Source organism: Myotis nattereri (assembly GCF_964212035.1).
Source record: "Myotis nattereri genome assembly, chromosome: 7".
In the NCBI taxonomy this organism is placed as follows: Eukaryota; Metazoa; Chordata; class Mammalia; order Chiroptera; family Vespertilionidae; genus Myotis; species Myotis nattereri.
This window is the reverse complement of record NC_138082.1, coordinates 3,280,549-3,295,316: the sequence shown is the minus strand read 5'-3', so window position 1 is coordinate 3,295,316 and position 14,768 is coordinate 3,280,549. Positions and strand designations below refer to the sequence as shown.

At 35.9% G+C, this 14,768-nt stretch overlaps 1 protein-coding gene across 2 annotated transcripts in view; it reads right to left on the bottom strand.

Annotated features, from left to right (window-relative positions):
- Nucleotides 1-14,768, bottom strand: part of GLS (glutaminase) — a gene marked incomplete at its 5' end in the record, with an annotated part of 68,708 nt that overhangs the window by 13,569 nt on the left and 40,371 nt on the right. The window contains 4 exons of one of the 2 annotated variants that reach the window (XM_081095413.1): nt 7,879-8,857; nt 9,897-9,989; nt 10,930-11,061; nt 12,599-12,775. In XM_081095413.1, the coding sequence (XP_080951539.1) occupies nt 8,711-8,857; nt 9,897-9,989; nt 10,930-11,061; nt 12,599-12,775 (549 nt within the window). In that variant the 3' untranslated portion in view covers nt 7,879-8,710. Of the gene's footprint in view, nt 1-7,878; nt 8,858-9,896; nt 9,990-10,929; nt 11,062-12,598; nt 12,776-14,768 lie in introns of those variants that run through there. The other variant, XM_081095412.1, reaches the window with a different exon arrangement.

Here is a 14,768-nt window from a genome sequence, read left to right as displayed (position 1 = left end):
CTGAGGCCGGTGCTCCACAGACAGTGCCCGCCTCTCGCGCCCCATCTTCCTGACCCCCTCCTCTCCTACAGAGGCGTAAAACTCCGTGGTTAGCACATCAGCGCTGAGAACGAGGCGCCCGCTGTCATGATGGGACGTCACGTTTATTTACAAGCATTAACTGGTCACCAAATGCCTGTATTACTTAAAAAATAAGTAAACCAGGAGCAGGGCCACTGGAATCAAGATTGAGTCTGGAAAAAACTTAATACAAACAAGTTCCCTGAAAAGAGGGGGGGGGCTCTTTCTGCCAGGAAACAAAACAAAGTTTGGTCAATGACAGGCAGAATCCTGGTCTCACCTAAGGGCCCTTCTCCTCTGGACGCCCTCAACACCAGCACAGCAAATGCACACGGCATCCGAGCACCCCTCCCGACGGCTCTGACTCTAGAGAGCAATCCCTCATGCCCACTGGTCTCCAGGGCCTACGTTCCTTCATGTTATTCCATGACTGCATGGGGAAGTCCAGTGTGCTTCACGCCCCCCACAGAACAGGCCAGGAACAGCGTCTGCTTCTGCGCTGTGCCCCTCAGCGCTGTCCTAGACCTTCCATGGTGACTGCTAGTCCTGCACAGAACACAGGAAGCAGCTGGAGAACAGGGTTTAAGACCCTTCAAATACGCAAGGTGACAGTTGAGGGAACTATATAAAACTCGCACTCAACACGATTCCCAGGGCCTTCGCACGAGACTTGCATCTACCGCTAACGTTTGTGATTCTTATCAGGACTCATTCCGAGAAGCAAGGATGGAGACCACAGAATTACACACACTCACTTGTTGGTGTAATCTACAGTAAGTGGAAAATTCTTTAAGCAGAACCAAATTCTACAAGGAAAACCCTAACAGGATTCTTCTACATAGGCTGGGTCCGAAGTAGATTCCAAAGCCTCTTGTTAAAAGTTTCTGGTAAGTGCTCTGAACCCCTTGCCCGGCTCTGGAGGCAGCCACGGGGCTGGGTGAGGACAGTTTGGGGGGGTTCCTATTTCATAGACTTTATGAAGATTTAAAAATCCAACAAAGCATGCTTTGCCCTGGTGGCTGACCCACAGTAAGTACTAGTTATTACCAATGATCCTAAAAGCGAGGCCATTCAAATTTGGGTGTTGCCGTTTCTGAAAATGGTGTACTGTGCATGCATTGTTGCTAGAAGTGACTAAAATTGTCATTGGGTGAAAATCTACAAAAGTAGGATTTTGTTAGCAAACCAGACTGCCTGGGCTTAGGGCAATGATGGCGAACCTTTTGAGCTCTTTGAGCTTGGTGAGTCAGCATTTTGAAAAACCCTTAACTTAACTCTGGTGCCCTGTCACATATAGAAATTTTTTGATATTTGCAACCATAGTAAAACAAAAACTTATATTTTTGATATTTATTTTATATATTTAAATGCCATTTAACAAAGAAAAATCAACCAAAAAAATGAGTTCGCGTGTCATAGGTTCGCCATCACTGGCTTAGGGCCATGCTTGAGGACCCCCCAGTGTCCACTCTGCTCCAGTCTACACACTAAGCTTCCTGCGACAGGCTGACAAAGAAGTGCAGACTCCCACGGCCTTGGGGCACAGGGAGTAGGCATGGATGGGGCGTTCTTTTCCACTTTCAATCAGTTGATTTAGGTATGCATGGCCATTTCCACCGTGCTTTCTATTTTTAAGGGATTCTTATGGGTTGCTGTCCTGTCAGAAGGAATTAGAATGGCACATCTTCCTCTGGAGAAGGAATAGTCATAGAACTGGTATCACAGCTGTAAAACACTAAACTGGGTATCAGGGCATTTTTAAAAATTACATGGACTTTTAAGGTAGAAAACGAACTTCAGAAGTTCCTGTCTCTGCTAACTCACACTGGGCGACCCATCCAGATCTATGTGCAACCGCCCAGCACTCACTGGTGCTATTTAAACCCAACATGCAAAACAAAGATAAAACCAAGCTCCAGTCTATGAAGAACTTCTGCACAAGATACAGATTCTGAACACAGAACCCAAGCCTCACAGGTTGCTGCGTAAGGATCACTGCAAAGCCAAGACGACAAGCGCAGCGCGTCAGCCTCCAGCCGGAGCCGAGCAAGGTGAGTGGCCCCGTGAGCAGGCAGGCCTCGTCAGGACAGCCGGCAGGGGAGGGGCCCGCGACAACGGGGCTGATTCTGCGGCAGAGACACACGGTGGATGTGAGACAGAATCGCACAACCGCGGCCAAATAAAAATTAAAAGTTTCTCAAGCTTTCATTTCTTGGCTTTCCGTGCTCCTCTGTTTCCGCTAGGTGAAAAGGACGTCGTAAGTGCTCTAAACTCTGTTGTAACCGCTGAGACACTTCACAAACAGGCAAACAGAAAGTTAAGCTCGATTCCACTCCTTAAAATCGGTCCTTCTCTAAAGCTTGTCTTTCAGTTAAAAAAAAAAAGTGAGGCATTAAGGAAGAAATATTTTATTGGCATGATTAAAGAGGGTTAAATAGTATTAGTCACCACAGAATCTTAACAAAATCACTTCTGTATTTCATGGAGATGTTAATGAAGTTTCATAGTGCAGAAAATGTGACATTTATTTATCTCAATTCAAAATAGAAGCAATGATTCAGGTGATTTATTTAAATTATAAATCTTGTGCATATAATTGAACCCACAGATGCATGTATTTGAAGTTGAGTGTGAAATAAATGATCAACAGGAAGCCATAGTATATTGAAAAAAGTTTGGATTTTATTTTTATTTTTTTGGTGTGAAAGGAAAGAGGTTTTATTCAGGAGTCAGTCACAAAACCTGGGAGAATGGCAGACTCCCGTCTCAAAGACCAATCAAGAAGTTTGGATTGACACTTTTGAAAGAAAATAAAACTAGCCCAGCCGGTGTGGCTCAGTGGTTGAGCTTCAACCCATGAACCAGGAGGTCATGGTTCAATTCCAGTCAGGACACATGCCCGGTTTTCAGGCTTGATCCCCAGTGTGAAGCATGCAGGGGGCAGCCAATCAATGATTCCCTCTCACCGTTGATGTTTCTCTCTCCCTCTCCCTTCCTCTCTAAAATCAATAAAAAAATATTTTTTTAAAAAAGAAAATAAAACTAGAATGGCAAATGTCAATAATATTAAAAGGTTTGGTAACAAATATATAAGCAATATGAAGATCTGAAAATGAAAACCCCAATTTTATAAGCAACTTGGATATAATTTTCTTAAATACCTGATTTTCAGCCAAAAATGAATGATAGGAAAGGATGAAAAAGACTACTTGAAATAAATATATTTCAAGATTTCTAATTAGAACTTTTAATTTTGAATGACTCAAAGAACAAAACAAGAGATCTAGAATGGAGTTCAATTAATAATACCATGGTTTCATACATCGTTAATCTCATTTAATGGAGGAAAGTCAAGACTTAAGTTTTATGCTATCCTCTCAAAGGACAATCTGTAAGTGTCCCTTAGTGATAATTTGTGAAACACACGCAAAATAATGAAAACTGTTAATTCTAACATAAAAAAGTCTAGTTAAGAGGCTAAAAAATTATTTTTTTAATTTGGATTTCACAATGGAATGGCCCAAATCTGAGTAATTACACTTGCATCACTGGTGCTACTACTTCCACGTCATTCTAATGGTAATAGGGCTTAATGTGAAGTCAAGAGCGCTTCACCGGCTCAGAGCCAGGCTCCAGCATGCTCAGGCTCCCTGGCATGAACCTGTGGGGAGAAGAGCTCCCACACCAGGTTAAACTGAGAATTAAGGAGCAGTACTTTTTTTTGGAGTAACAATATTTGAATTTTAGCATTTAAGTCAACAAAGGTTTTTTAAAAAATTAGTGCACTGTAACAAAAGCAATATACATTTCCTTCACAAGTAAAAAATAAAAAGCCAGAATTATGATATAGATTGGTACTGAGGACAACTAACACAGTGGAGTAATAAACAGAAAAACCAGGGCCCTGCTCTGAAGACACTAGGCGATCCAAATATCTAAAGTAAAAATGAGGGCAGTGGCTATACATTTTGCATAGTATATGCTGGAAGAGCTAACTTGTAAAGAGAAAGGAAAAAAACGTTTTTTAAAGAAAACATTTATCTAGAACTTTAACAGCCTTTTGCTTGTTTAAAATCTTATTATTTACGCATTTAGCCTAGCTCCAAAGGAATTTATGTTAATAGCCAATGGTGCACATTTATTTTTAGAGTCACATTTCTGCTACACTCACTTTCTTTCAAAGGTTCCAGGGTAATGTTTATTTTTAGAGCTTCTGTATAATTGTAACATTCACTTCTCACGTGACCCGTCTTTATAAACTGTGGTAGACGACTGCTCACTAGAAAAACACAAGCAGTCCAAGGGAACACGGATGGGAGTCAGTCTGCCAAATAACGTCTCGTCATCCTAAATACTGCCGACCACACTTCTCATGAAAAATGAACCCACAAGCAGAAGGCTGTTCCAACGAAACATAAAACAGACTGACTCATAAAAAATTACAAAGACGTTAACTGAGAGAGGAAGGTGTGAGAAACCTGGGAAAGGGGGTTGGATGGAGTGGGAGTTTATAGCAGATAACCTTTAAGATTATTCTCAAGCCCAATGTGATTCTAACAAACTCTAAGATTATGGTGAACAGAAGATGATCAAAGATCTAGAAAGATTGAACTATATTTTAGAAATAAACAAATATTCTATTTTGCCATGACAGAAAATGGTCATCAGGTCAAGTTTATTCTGAGTAATCTAAGTGAAAATCTGAGGGATGTGCCATGATACAGCACAGCAAGTTGCATCTCCAAGATCTGATTTTGGTTTTTATTATACAATGTAAGTATTACATTTAATATGAAATGGCAAAGAAGAGACTGAGCAGAAATTACATTACTTTGTTTAAAAAAAAAAGCATTCTAGCATTTTCTAGGAGAAAAAACAAAATTTTTACAAATGAACAGTAAAGCAGATTCTTAAAACTAAAAATAGTGCATAACTTTTAGAATCAACTAAAGTACTTGCTGAAACTGAGCAGCGCACTGTTTAGGTTGAAAGCAACCTTCCTATATAACAAGTGCTGGAGACTGGCAGTCACTTCCACTGCACGCTGATGGCCCTGCTCCCTGCTGTGGACTTGCCTGATACGGGTGGCTCTCTCACCCCGATAGCATGGCAGTGCATGGGAACAGCAGAAACCACATATCCTTCACGTTACACTGAACAATAAATAAATTCTGGGGCAGCAAAAATATTAGAGCTTCTTTTATGACAAAACTTGGAATCGGAATAGCTCAATGAATCATTTATGCATAACAAACTATGTGGAAAGAACTGCTGCTGGTTTTCAGAATGTGGAGAGATGGCTGGCAAGATAGACGTTGATACAGATAGACACATAAACACTTGCACGTATAACACATACATCTTATATAGATTATCATGATACAGATTGACGTATCAGTCTATATCAGTGATTCTTTCCACATACATACATGCCTATGGGACGCCACATTGTGAGCCAAGACAATTAAGCTCTTTGGGTTACCATTTCCTGTGCATCAAATGAGTTAAACACACCAACAAAAAACAAGGGATCTTTTAGAACAAGTGATCATAAGCTGTTACATGAATGGCAAATTTCAGCAAACAGGAAAATTTTAAGTGCTGTATTTGATCCACAATGCACGGAAACTTGTTATAATTTTAACTGTGCTATGGAAATATACTAAGTTCCTTCTGAAAACCGAATTCCTTGAAAATAGCTAAGGTAAATTCCTATATTTATAGTTATTTCACAATATAAGTTCTACTGAGATTATCTTCATTTGATTTAGCAATTTTTTTTAACTCTAGATAACAGATTATATATTCAATAACAACAGTGATATTCCTCCTCAAATACCAGAAAGACCTGCAAAAAATAGGGTAGTGTTTTGTTTTTTTAGGCTGTCAAATAAAAACAAAAAACAAAACAAAACCAAGAACTAGGAAAAAAGTCTTTATTCAAATACTCTTAGTACAACTAATAGGAAAAAACCCCCACTAATGCTACACTGCATTATAAAAAAAGATAAGAAAATAAGGAAGAATCCCTTAGGAGTATTTCTAATTTTTTCTTCACAGCAGCCTCAGAAATAATTAAGAATATAAAGCATTTTAATAGTATCTTCATAAAGGATAATTTTTTAAAGTTAAAATTCTAGATATTTGTTATATATAAATGCTGGAATTGCTGTCATTAAAAAAAAAAAAAACCCCAATAAAATCCGCTTAAAATAAATTTATTGTACAATACAAAAAGTAGGCATACTAGAAAATAAAAGATACATTATTAAATACACAAAGCAAATGAAAGAAAGCTAAATAACACAAATGTTTTAATCCAAACATGAAGATTAAAATGCACAACATTTATGCTAAAAATAAAGTATTTCAAGAAAGATATACATTTCAAATGAAATGTTAATGATGAATGAAAAGAAAAACAAATATGTTGACTTCTAAGTGCTTGAATATCAAGAATCAGTAATGGCATGAAACATTAAATCCAACAATACTGGGTACTTTTCAAGAACTGTATTTGAAAAGGTGTTAAAAACACTGAAGGGATTAAAATAATGTCATTAAATCTGGCAAAGTTTTCTCCCTTTTTTGCAAAGTAAAGTTGGAGGGCCTATTCACAATACCTCCCTGTCTTCCTACTGTGCCTTCCTACACATCTCTGGATGCCCCTCCTTAACCAGAGGCTATAAATACAGTAGCTTACAGCGCCCTACTCCGCTGGTAAGTGTGCAGTTAGCCTTACCAGCATAAAAAGGTGCCACAGATTAACAATTTTGAAATCTATACAAATATGAATACAATATGAAACATTAAATTTTCATTTATAAAGTAAAACTAACCTACAAATAAAATAGTAAAATGTAAGAATTTAAGACACGAGGGGGGGGGGGGGGGAAATAACGCCTTTTTTGCAAACTGTCAACTAAGGCATTCAGTTCCCCAAACCACAAATGGCTCTGAATGTATACTGTCCCCGGGTCTAGCAGAGGTGAGGCCTCCACACACACTCCTCTCCTGTGGACGGCCACACCAGAAGCATCCAGTTAGAATATACATCTGTACATTAGAGGAACATTCAAATAACCATAAAGTCCTTGGTAAAATCCTCTAAAACCTCACATAACATAATTATTTAAATAGAAAAGTTTTAATACTTATGTTAGATCAAAGGCTTCTGAACACCTCTGGGAGGAAACATCTTTTCCTAATATCATGGTTCCCAAACTCAAGAAATCATATGATCAGGAATTTTTACATCTATATTTGCATTGGTATCTAAATGACCCAGTGAAATATTTCTCGCTATCCTGTATTTACTTTTATTAGACTTTACCTACCACAAATATGCCATGACACAAGAAACTATCAAGTTCTCTTTCTAGATCCCACCCCTGCACCTCCAAAATCTACAAGTTTAAAAATGAATTAACAAAAAGCACCTGGAAGCTGAGAAACTGTGGGGAGATTAGAGATGCATGGAGGAAGGAGGAAGAGTGAATAGGTCCTACAGAATTTTATAATCACTTTGCCAAGACAGACTTTAAATACTTTTAATTCTCTGAAATCAGATTGTGTAGAACATATAGTTCTTCTCTTAAAAACAAGTTTTGATTCTCAATATTCCATTTTTATAACCAAACAAAAGGATTCATATCTAATAGGTGTTTTAGTAGAACACTCACTACCTTCAGACTCAATTAATTTCCTAAGTACTCTAAAAGAGTTCCAATAGAACAAACTTTGAGATGCTATAATTTGTCATAAAAGATTCATTAGCATTTGTAAAACCATTGGAATAAAATTACTAAAAGCTAAAACCAAGATTCACCAATTTTATTTAAATATAACAGAAAAGGCTACGTGCATAATAGAAAATAATCAGGTAAACATTTCACTTGAAGACACTCTGCTCCTTCTGGTGACCATAGCTTCTTAGCAGAGAACATGTCACTATCTTGTACCTGAAATTCTTTGGCTGGAATGTTTTAGTAACGTAAGACACTCCTGTATATGACAATTCTGACAGAACATAGGAGTTGCAAAGTAAAAAGGCAAAGACACGACTTATAGAGTGTTTGGTAAAATTTTAAATGAATTTTTTAAAATTTAAAGCCAATCAATCTATCACTAAAAATGGCATGACATGTAAACATAAGCTAATTTTATAATCTGCTATATTAAATAATTTGGGATTCATTATTTTACCTTTTTAAGTTTTCTTTTTAGCTTAGAAATACTTTTTATTGCCACTAAAGACATGTCAATTTTAAAACTGGAAAAGAAGAAACAGAATGTAATGAAACTGATAAGTTCAATGTGTGGGTTTTAGAACCAAAAAATTACAAATTTCTATTACTATTTTAAATGGGGTTACCTGACTCCATAATTCAATTTTTAATTATACCAGGAAAAATTTTAAATCCTTTTAGAGTTTTTTTAAAATAAAGCAAATTTGCTTTACTTACTTATAAATACTTTTTAAAAACTGACAAATCTACCTTTACACAAAGACTAAAAGGAGAAAAAGTTTTATGGCTTAGCAGCAAAGGTTGAGAACACAAAAAACTTATATAAATATTTATATTATGCAAAAACACTAAAGATGTGTGAAAGGTAAATGAAGAACACTCTGAAACTAGCGCCCACTGCTTTAGCTTTTCTCGCCCAGACTCTCCATTCTATAAACTACAGTTGTAGAGATGTCCTCATTTGACTCAGGTGACACTTTTTTCCACACTGTCTCTTTTAAAGCAAGTTCTTGTTGGAGACTTTCACAGTCCAATGGTCCCAAGGAATGCTAGTTGTTCAAGCAACATACATAATTTATTAGTGCACTTGAGTGAAGAAAGGTCCGAGCTATAAAATGGTATTTTTCAGTGAATGTTATTAAAATCTGCTCACATTTTCACCCACCACCATTTGATGTTAGCTCCATGTTATTCATGTTGACTCTCATGGGAGTGCCTACTGTGCTGGCTCTAATTTTCATATGTTATTATAAGTGACTTTGATTGCAACTAATGACATGAAAACTTACTTAGTTTATGCATTAAAAGATTTTCTTTCTACCTATAAGTGCTTCATATAAGCTTCAAGTCTAATTAGGTAATTTTATTACATACATTTTCCATATGGTTGCAAAGGAATTTAATTAAAACTCAAAACAAGTTCCTTAGTTCAGTGAACAACAATGAAAACAAAAAAAATCTTGTTCCTGAAATTTAAGTCCTGATTCCTAATACTAACTCTAAACAACTAGTGTGTGTGTTTGTGTAATATGAAGCCAAGCACACTAATAAAAAAAATAGTACGAGTATCAGGGATACTGCATTAAACACTTTTTGTAGAAAAATATTTCAACAATAGTGGGTTATAAAACTTATGAGGCTTTGTATGGTGTCTCACTAATACTGTAATACCATAATCCCTTCCCATTTACATATCCATCCACGTCAAAGTAAACTTCATTCCAAGACTATATAATTCTAGACAAGTATTAAGAGTAAAAACAGGCTTTCTTCTTACAGCCTGTAGCGCTTTCTAACGTGTCTTGGCAGAATCAATTCTTTAAAATATTGCTTAAAATAGCAAAAAATGGGAAGAGAGGAAACCCCGCTGTTAGGCTAACCAGTTTCAATTTAAGTAAAACATCAATACTTAATATCTACGAAGTACTGGCCCAGGATAAAAATGTGAACAATTTGTTTTACACTCATTTGCTATCAGTACAGATATGAGGCCATTACCAATTACACTAAATTTTATTTAAACTGGTGAGTCTCATTTTCTCTCTTAAAAAAATATTGCATAACACTCTAAATAAGAATTTAGCTTACCCTTTGATCGCCACCTTCTCTTCGAGGATCAAGTTTTTTTGCAAAGTGTCTCAAATTATCATAGTTATGGAAATTACACAGAGAAACAAGATCCTGTAAATAAACAGAGCCAGGTATAAGAAATTAGCTATTCACTAACTATTGTTTCTTCATAACTGAATAAATTATACGAATGCAGCCCAATTTAACTACTATCTCCTACAAAGCACTTCTGCATGTTACTAAAGCAACACGATCCATCAATTGAGATCACTGCTTACTAGCATGATCACAGGACTCAGCGACTCAACTTGTTTAAGTTTCATTTCCTATAAAGTGAGCATTATAATAACAGGCCATATGAAAGAATTCTTTCAAATAACCATAAAATAAAACACCACAAAAATACAAATACATATTCTGATTACAGTCTGTTATAATCTGCAAGCAATCTCGTATCATTCTCTAATTTTTATAGAAAATAAGAAACTGAAGATAAATCAGAGTTTTAATTAATAAAGTCTGGAGAAAAAATGAAGACCCTGGGAAGTAATAACTGTAAATAAGCTGGAAGCTAAAATATTAGCAAGAGTTGGGTCACAACATAAAACACTGAACTAGTCAAGAAGTGTAATAATTTTAAATTGCAGTGCCTGTTTCCTCAAAAAAAAAAAAAATACTTTTATGGATAAAGTTATTCAACCATGCAAGATTAAAGATGATACAATACACTATAATAATCTTAATTTATATTGGATTTCAAATTATTTCTCCAAGTTGGTATGTTTTGCTGAGCTTTTGGAAACCAAAAAGTAATTACAACCATAAATAGTAAAATACAAGCATCAAAGAAAATTAATTTTCTGCGAGGATGGTTCGAGGAGAGCCCTCTATGAGTGCTCCCATGGCTACCTAGTAACTGGCAGACAGGCAGGCAGAGTGCCAACAACCAATAAACTATGAAAACGAGTAAAAAAAATAAAAAGATAAAAAATAGAATCATAAGATGGCTCAAGTTATATGATCATTATTTCCGTTGAGAACACATGCTTACGTGACAGAAGTGAATTCCCTTCACACTGTTGCCCATCTTGTCCAGAGGGGGTGACCAGCACATCATGCCCATGACATTTGGGACAACTAAAAGAATGCCCCCAGCAACTCCGGATTTTGCAGGAAGACCAACCTGAAAGTAATTTGAAAAAAGGACCATTTATGTTAACATTTTAAAATAAGATAAGTTATTATGTCCAACAATAAGATAAATGGCTTAAAAATCATGGTGTATTTATTTCTATACAGAATTCCAACTTTAAAAATGTTGTGGGCATTTACCAACATGCTTATAATATGGTAAAAGAAAGACAGATATAAAACAGTTGGGATGTATTTAAATGTAGAAAAATTTGAAAGATATTCTAATTTGTGGGCTTATGTTTTTATTTTATTCTTTCTGCCTACATTTTCTAATTGTTTTTATAATAAACATATACTGCTTAAGTGTAAAAATGATTTTCAACAAATATTTTGACTAGAAAAATGAGAATTTCTATCTTCTTAAAAGATTCTCTGTGGTATAATGTCAGAGAAATTTTGAGGAATAGAGATAAGATGGTAATTCAAGTTAATCCTCTTCAAGACATTTACCTTTACATTACGCAAAACTTGATAATAATTATGATAAAAGACAAAATTAATCGCTTACTAACGTTCAAACAATGAGTTCCTCTTGCTACAAGTAATCTTGTATAAAACTAAGTTAAACAAGAATACAACGGACAGTGAGAGCATCAGCAAATCTAGATTGTGAGAAACTGAACAGGATAAATGACCCAGTTTTTTCAACCCAAAATAACAAGAAAAAAAGACAAGGCAGGGCGGGAGACTATAGATTAAAGAAGAAAAATAGAGGGAGATACAACCAATCATAATTGTAAGGCACTATTTGCAGCCCAAGTCAAAGAGAAAAATAATAATTTATAAGACAGTCCAGATGACCTGAATAGTGATGAAATATTTTGATGATATTAAGGATTAAGGTTTTTTGTTTTTTTATGTAAGAAAAGATGCTGTGGGTTTAAGAGCTGCTATCATTTAGAATTACAGACGAACTATGACAAGGATGGAAGAAACAGGTATACATACAGATGAAACAAAATTGGTCATGTATTGGTAAGTATTAAAGTTGAGTGATGCATTAACATTAAATAAGTCTGTTTTTCTGTTTTAAAATAAAATAATCATTTTAGGGCATTTGCTTATTGACATAAACAGACTGAAATAAAAAGTCTACACATTTTACAAGTGGCAAATGCACAACAGAATTTAAAGCAGTAGATTTTTAAGTTTTAACTTTAATATACTTTATGTCCTTTAAAATATCTGTGGATTTAACCAAAAAATGTTAAACATCACAATTATGCACTATTTCTGAACTTAAACATTAACAATGAAAGTAGTCTATACTAACCTTGTATACTGGAATGCCTGAAAAGAAGTGATGAGGTTCTATAAATAAAACTTCAGGTTCTTAAGAACATCTGATAGACTGCTTAACAGTAACTCTATTCCTTACCAATTCTGTAACAAATTAACCTTGAAAACAAGCTTCTCTCTCAAAAATTAACGTACAATTAGAGAAGGAAAGTTCAAACTGCAGTTTTAAAAGAACTAGTCCAGACTAGCTTCTTGACAGAGAAAATTAAGATTAAACAATAACTTACATGGAAAGCAAACTGCCCTGAGAAGTCATACATGCCACAGGAATGCATCAGACTCAGAGTGTTTCGCACCGCTTCTGGGCTCAGTACTCTTTCACCAGTAATTGGGCAGAAACCGCCATTAGCCAGTGTTGCAGCCATCACACTAGCTGATTCACACGTTACTTCAATGGAGCATAACTAAAAGGAAGCAAAAAACCAATTCTGAAAATCTAGGCTCACGTTATTTTTAGTATTGCATTTGATTTCTAAGATGATCTATTTTATCTGGCTTTTCATACAGATCTGAAATGATCCCAAAGGGGTCATTTTAATATAACTTGACATTCTAAAGATTTTAATTTGACCAAAGTTCTAGCCCCTTTAAGGTTTATTCTGATTTTCCCAGTTATTCAGTCTTTTAATGGCAGAACTAGGCTAGGAACAGCCAGGCCCTACGCACTAGTACAGTGGGGTCTTAACTTATGAGTTTAATTCGTTCTGTGACGGAGCTCGTAACTCAAATTACTCGTATGTCAAATCAATTTTCACCATTACAATGAATTGAATGCTGGGCTGATGTGGCGTTCACTGCGCCAACTAGCGGTGGGGTATCTGAAGTTGGCTCGTAACCCAAATTTTAGCTCGCAACTCAAAGCAACAAAGCAAAAAATCGGCCGAGACGGCTCATATCTCGAAAAACTCGTTAGTCGGGACATTCGTAAGTCAAGGCCCCACTGTATTTGTAATAGCTCCATGTAATATTCAGAACTGCTTAATATTTAATGCTTTCTCTAAGATACACCAACATAATTATTAACTCAATAGGAAAAAAGGAGACATGAGATATTTTTTAGATAAAGCAGTATAATAGGTACATCTACATGAGAAATTGTCACTTTAGAGAAAAAATGCTAATTGCCTGACATTTCGCCTATAACAAAGCTCAGCATCCCCATATGGCAACATGCAAAGGACTCAGTGAAGAAAAATCTAAGGCAGCTCTAGCCTGGATACATGTGTGCCTAAAGCAAAGTGCCTCCTTTTAACCTTCTCCTAACATTCAAATATTTATTTACTATTGACCCTGGGTGCTGAATGTAGAAAAGCAAAGCCCAGTTACAATGTACAATAAAATGTTTGTAGTTAAATATAATCAAACTAATGGAAAAAGTTTACTATACCAAACCCAAATTTACCCATAAAACTAAAACAATAAATATGGTCTATTTAATTTTTAATTAACAGCAAACAAAATGGGTGAAAAGTAGAGGAGAAATAGGGCCTGGAGAAGAGAAAGAAAAAAAACTGAGTTCTCTGACTTAGAAACTTTCTCACTCACACCTCAAGATCTACATACAAGAAGCGCAAAGGGGTTTGAAGACAGCAAAAAGAAAGACTAATTAACTGCAATGACTGGAAGCCACTTTTTTACTGACTTGCACTTTTGCCTATTTATATTAAAACCTCTTCCCAATTCCCCCAAAACTACAGAATCCATAGTTACTATACTGACCCATTCAGCAAAGACAAAGGTTGATGTAATCATGAAAACCTTTCTAAAATAAATGAAATTTAAATTCTAACAATCATTTCTTAATTTATACTTAGTATTAATGAGTTTTGTGTGTCATAAGGTAATACACTCCTAATACGACAAATCCTAATTTAAGAGTACTTTCCTGATACCCTGATGAATGTTTAATTAGATGCAGCCCTTCTACAAAAAGTAGTGCTTCTGTGGCTGTCTCTTGGTTTCTGCACTGAAGTGTAGAAATGTCACAGATTTAGTAGCATGTAATAGCCAAAGTTAAGTATGTATACCAAAGGAAAAGAACTTACACATACAAGAAATTCATATGGGCTAGGGGAAAAAATAAGGGCTGCTGGATAAAAGTAAATATGATATTAAATAATAAACTTCACACCAATCGTCTCATGGTATTTTCAATGCAGAAAGTTAGGTCAAAAATATTCTACAGCCCTGCCAAAACCGGTTTGGCTCAGTGGATAGAGTGTCGGCCTGCGGACTGAAAGGTCCCAGGTTCGATCCCGGTCAAGGGCATGTACCTGGGTTGCGGACACATCCCCAGTGGGAGATGTGCAGGAGGCAGCTGATCGATGTTTCTCTCTCATCGATGTTTCTAACTCTCTCTCTCTCTCCCTTCCGCTCTGTAAAAAATCAATAAAATCT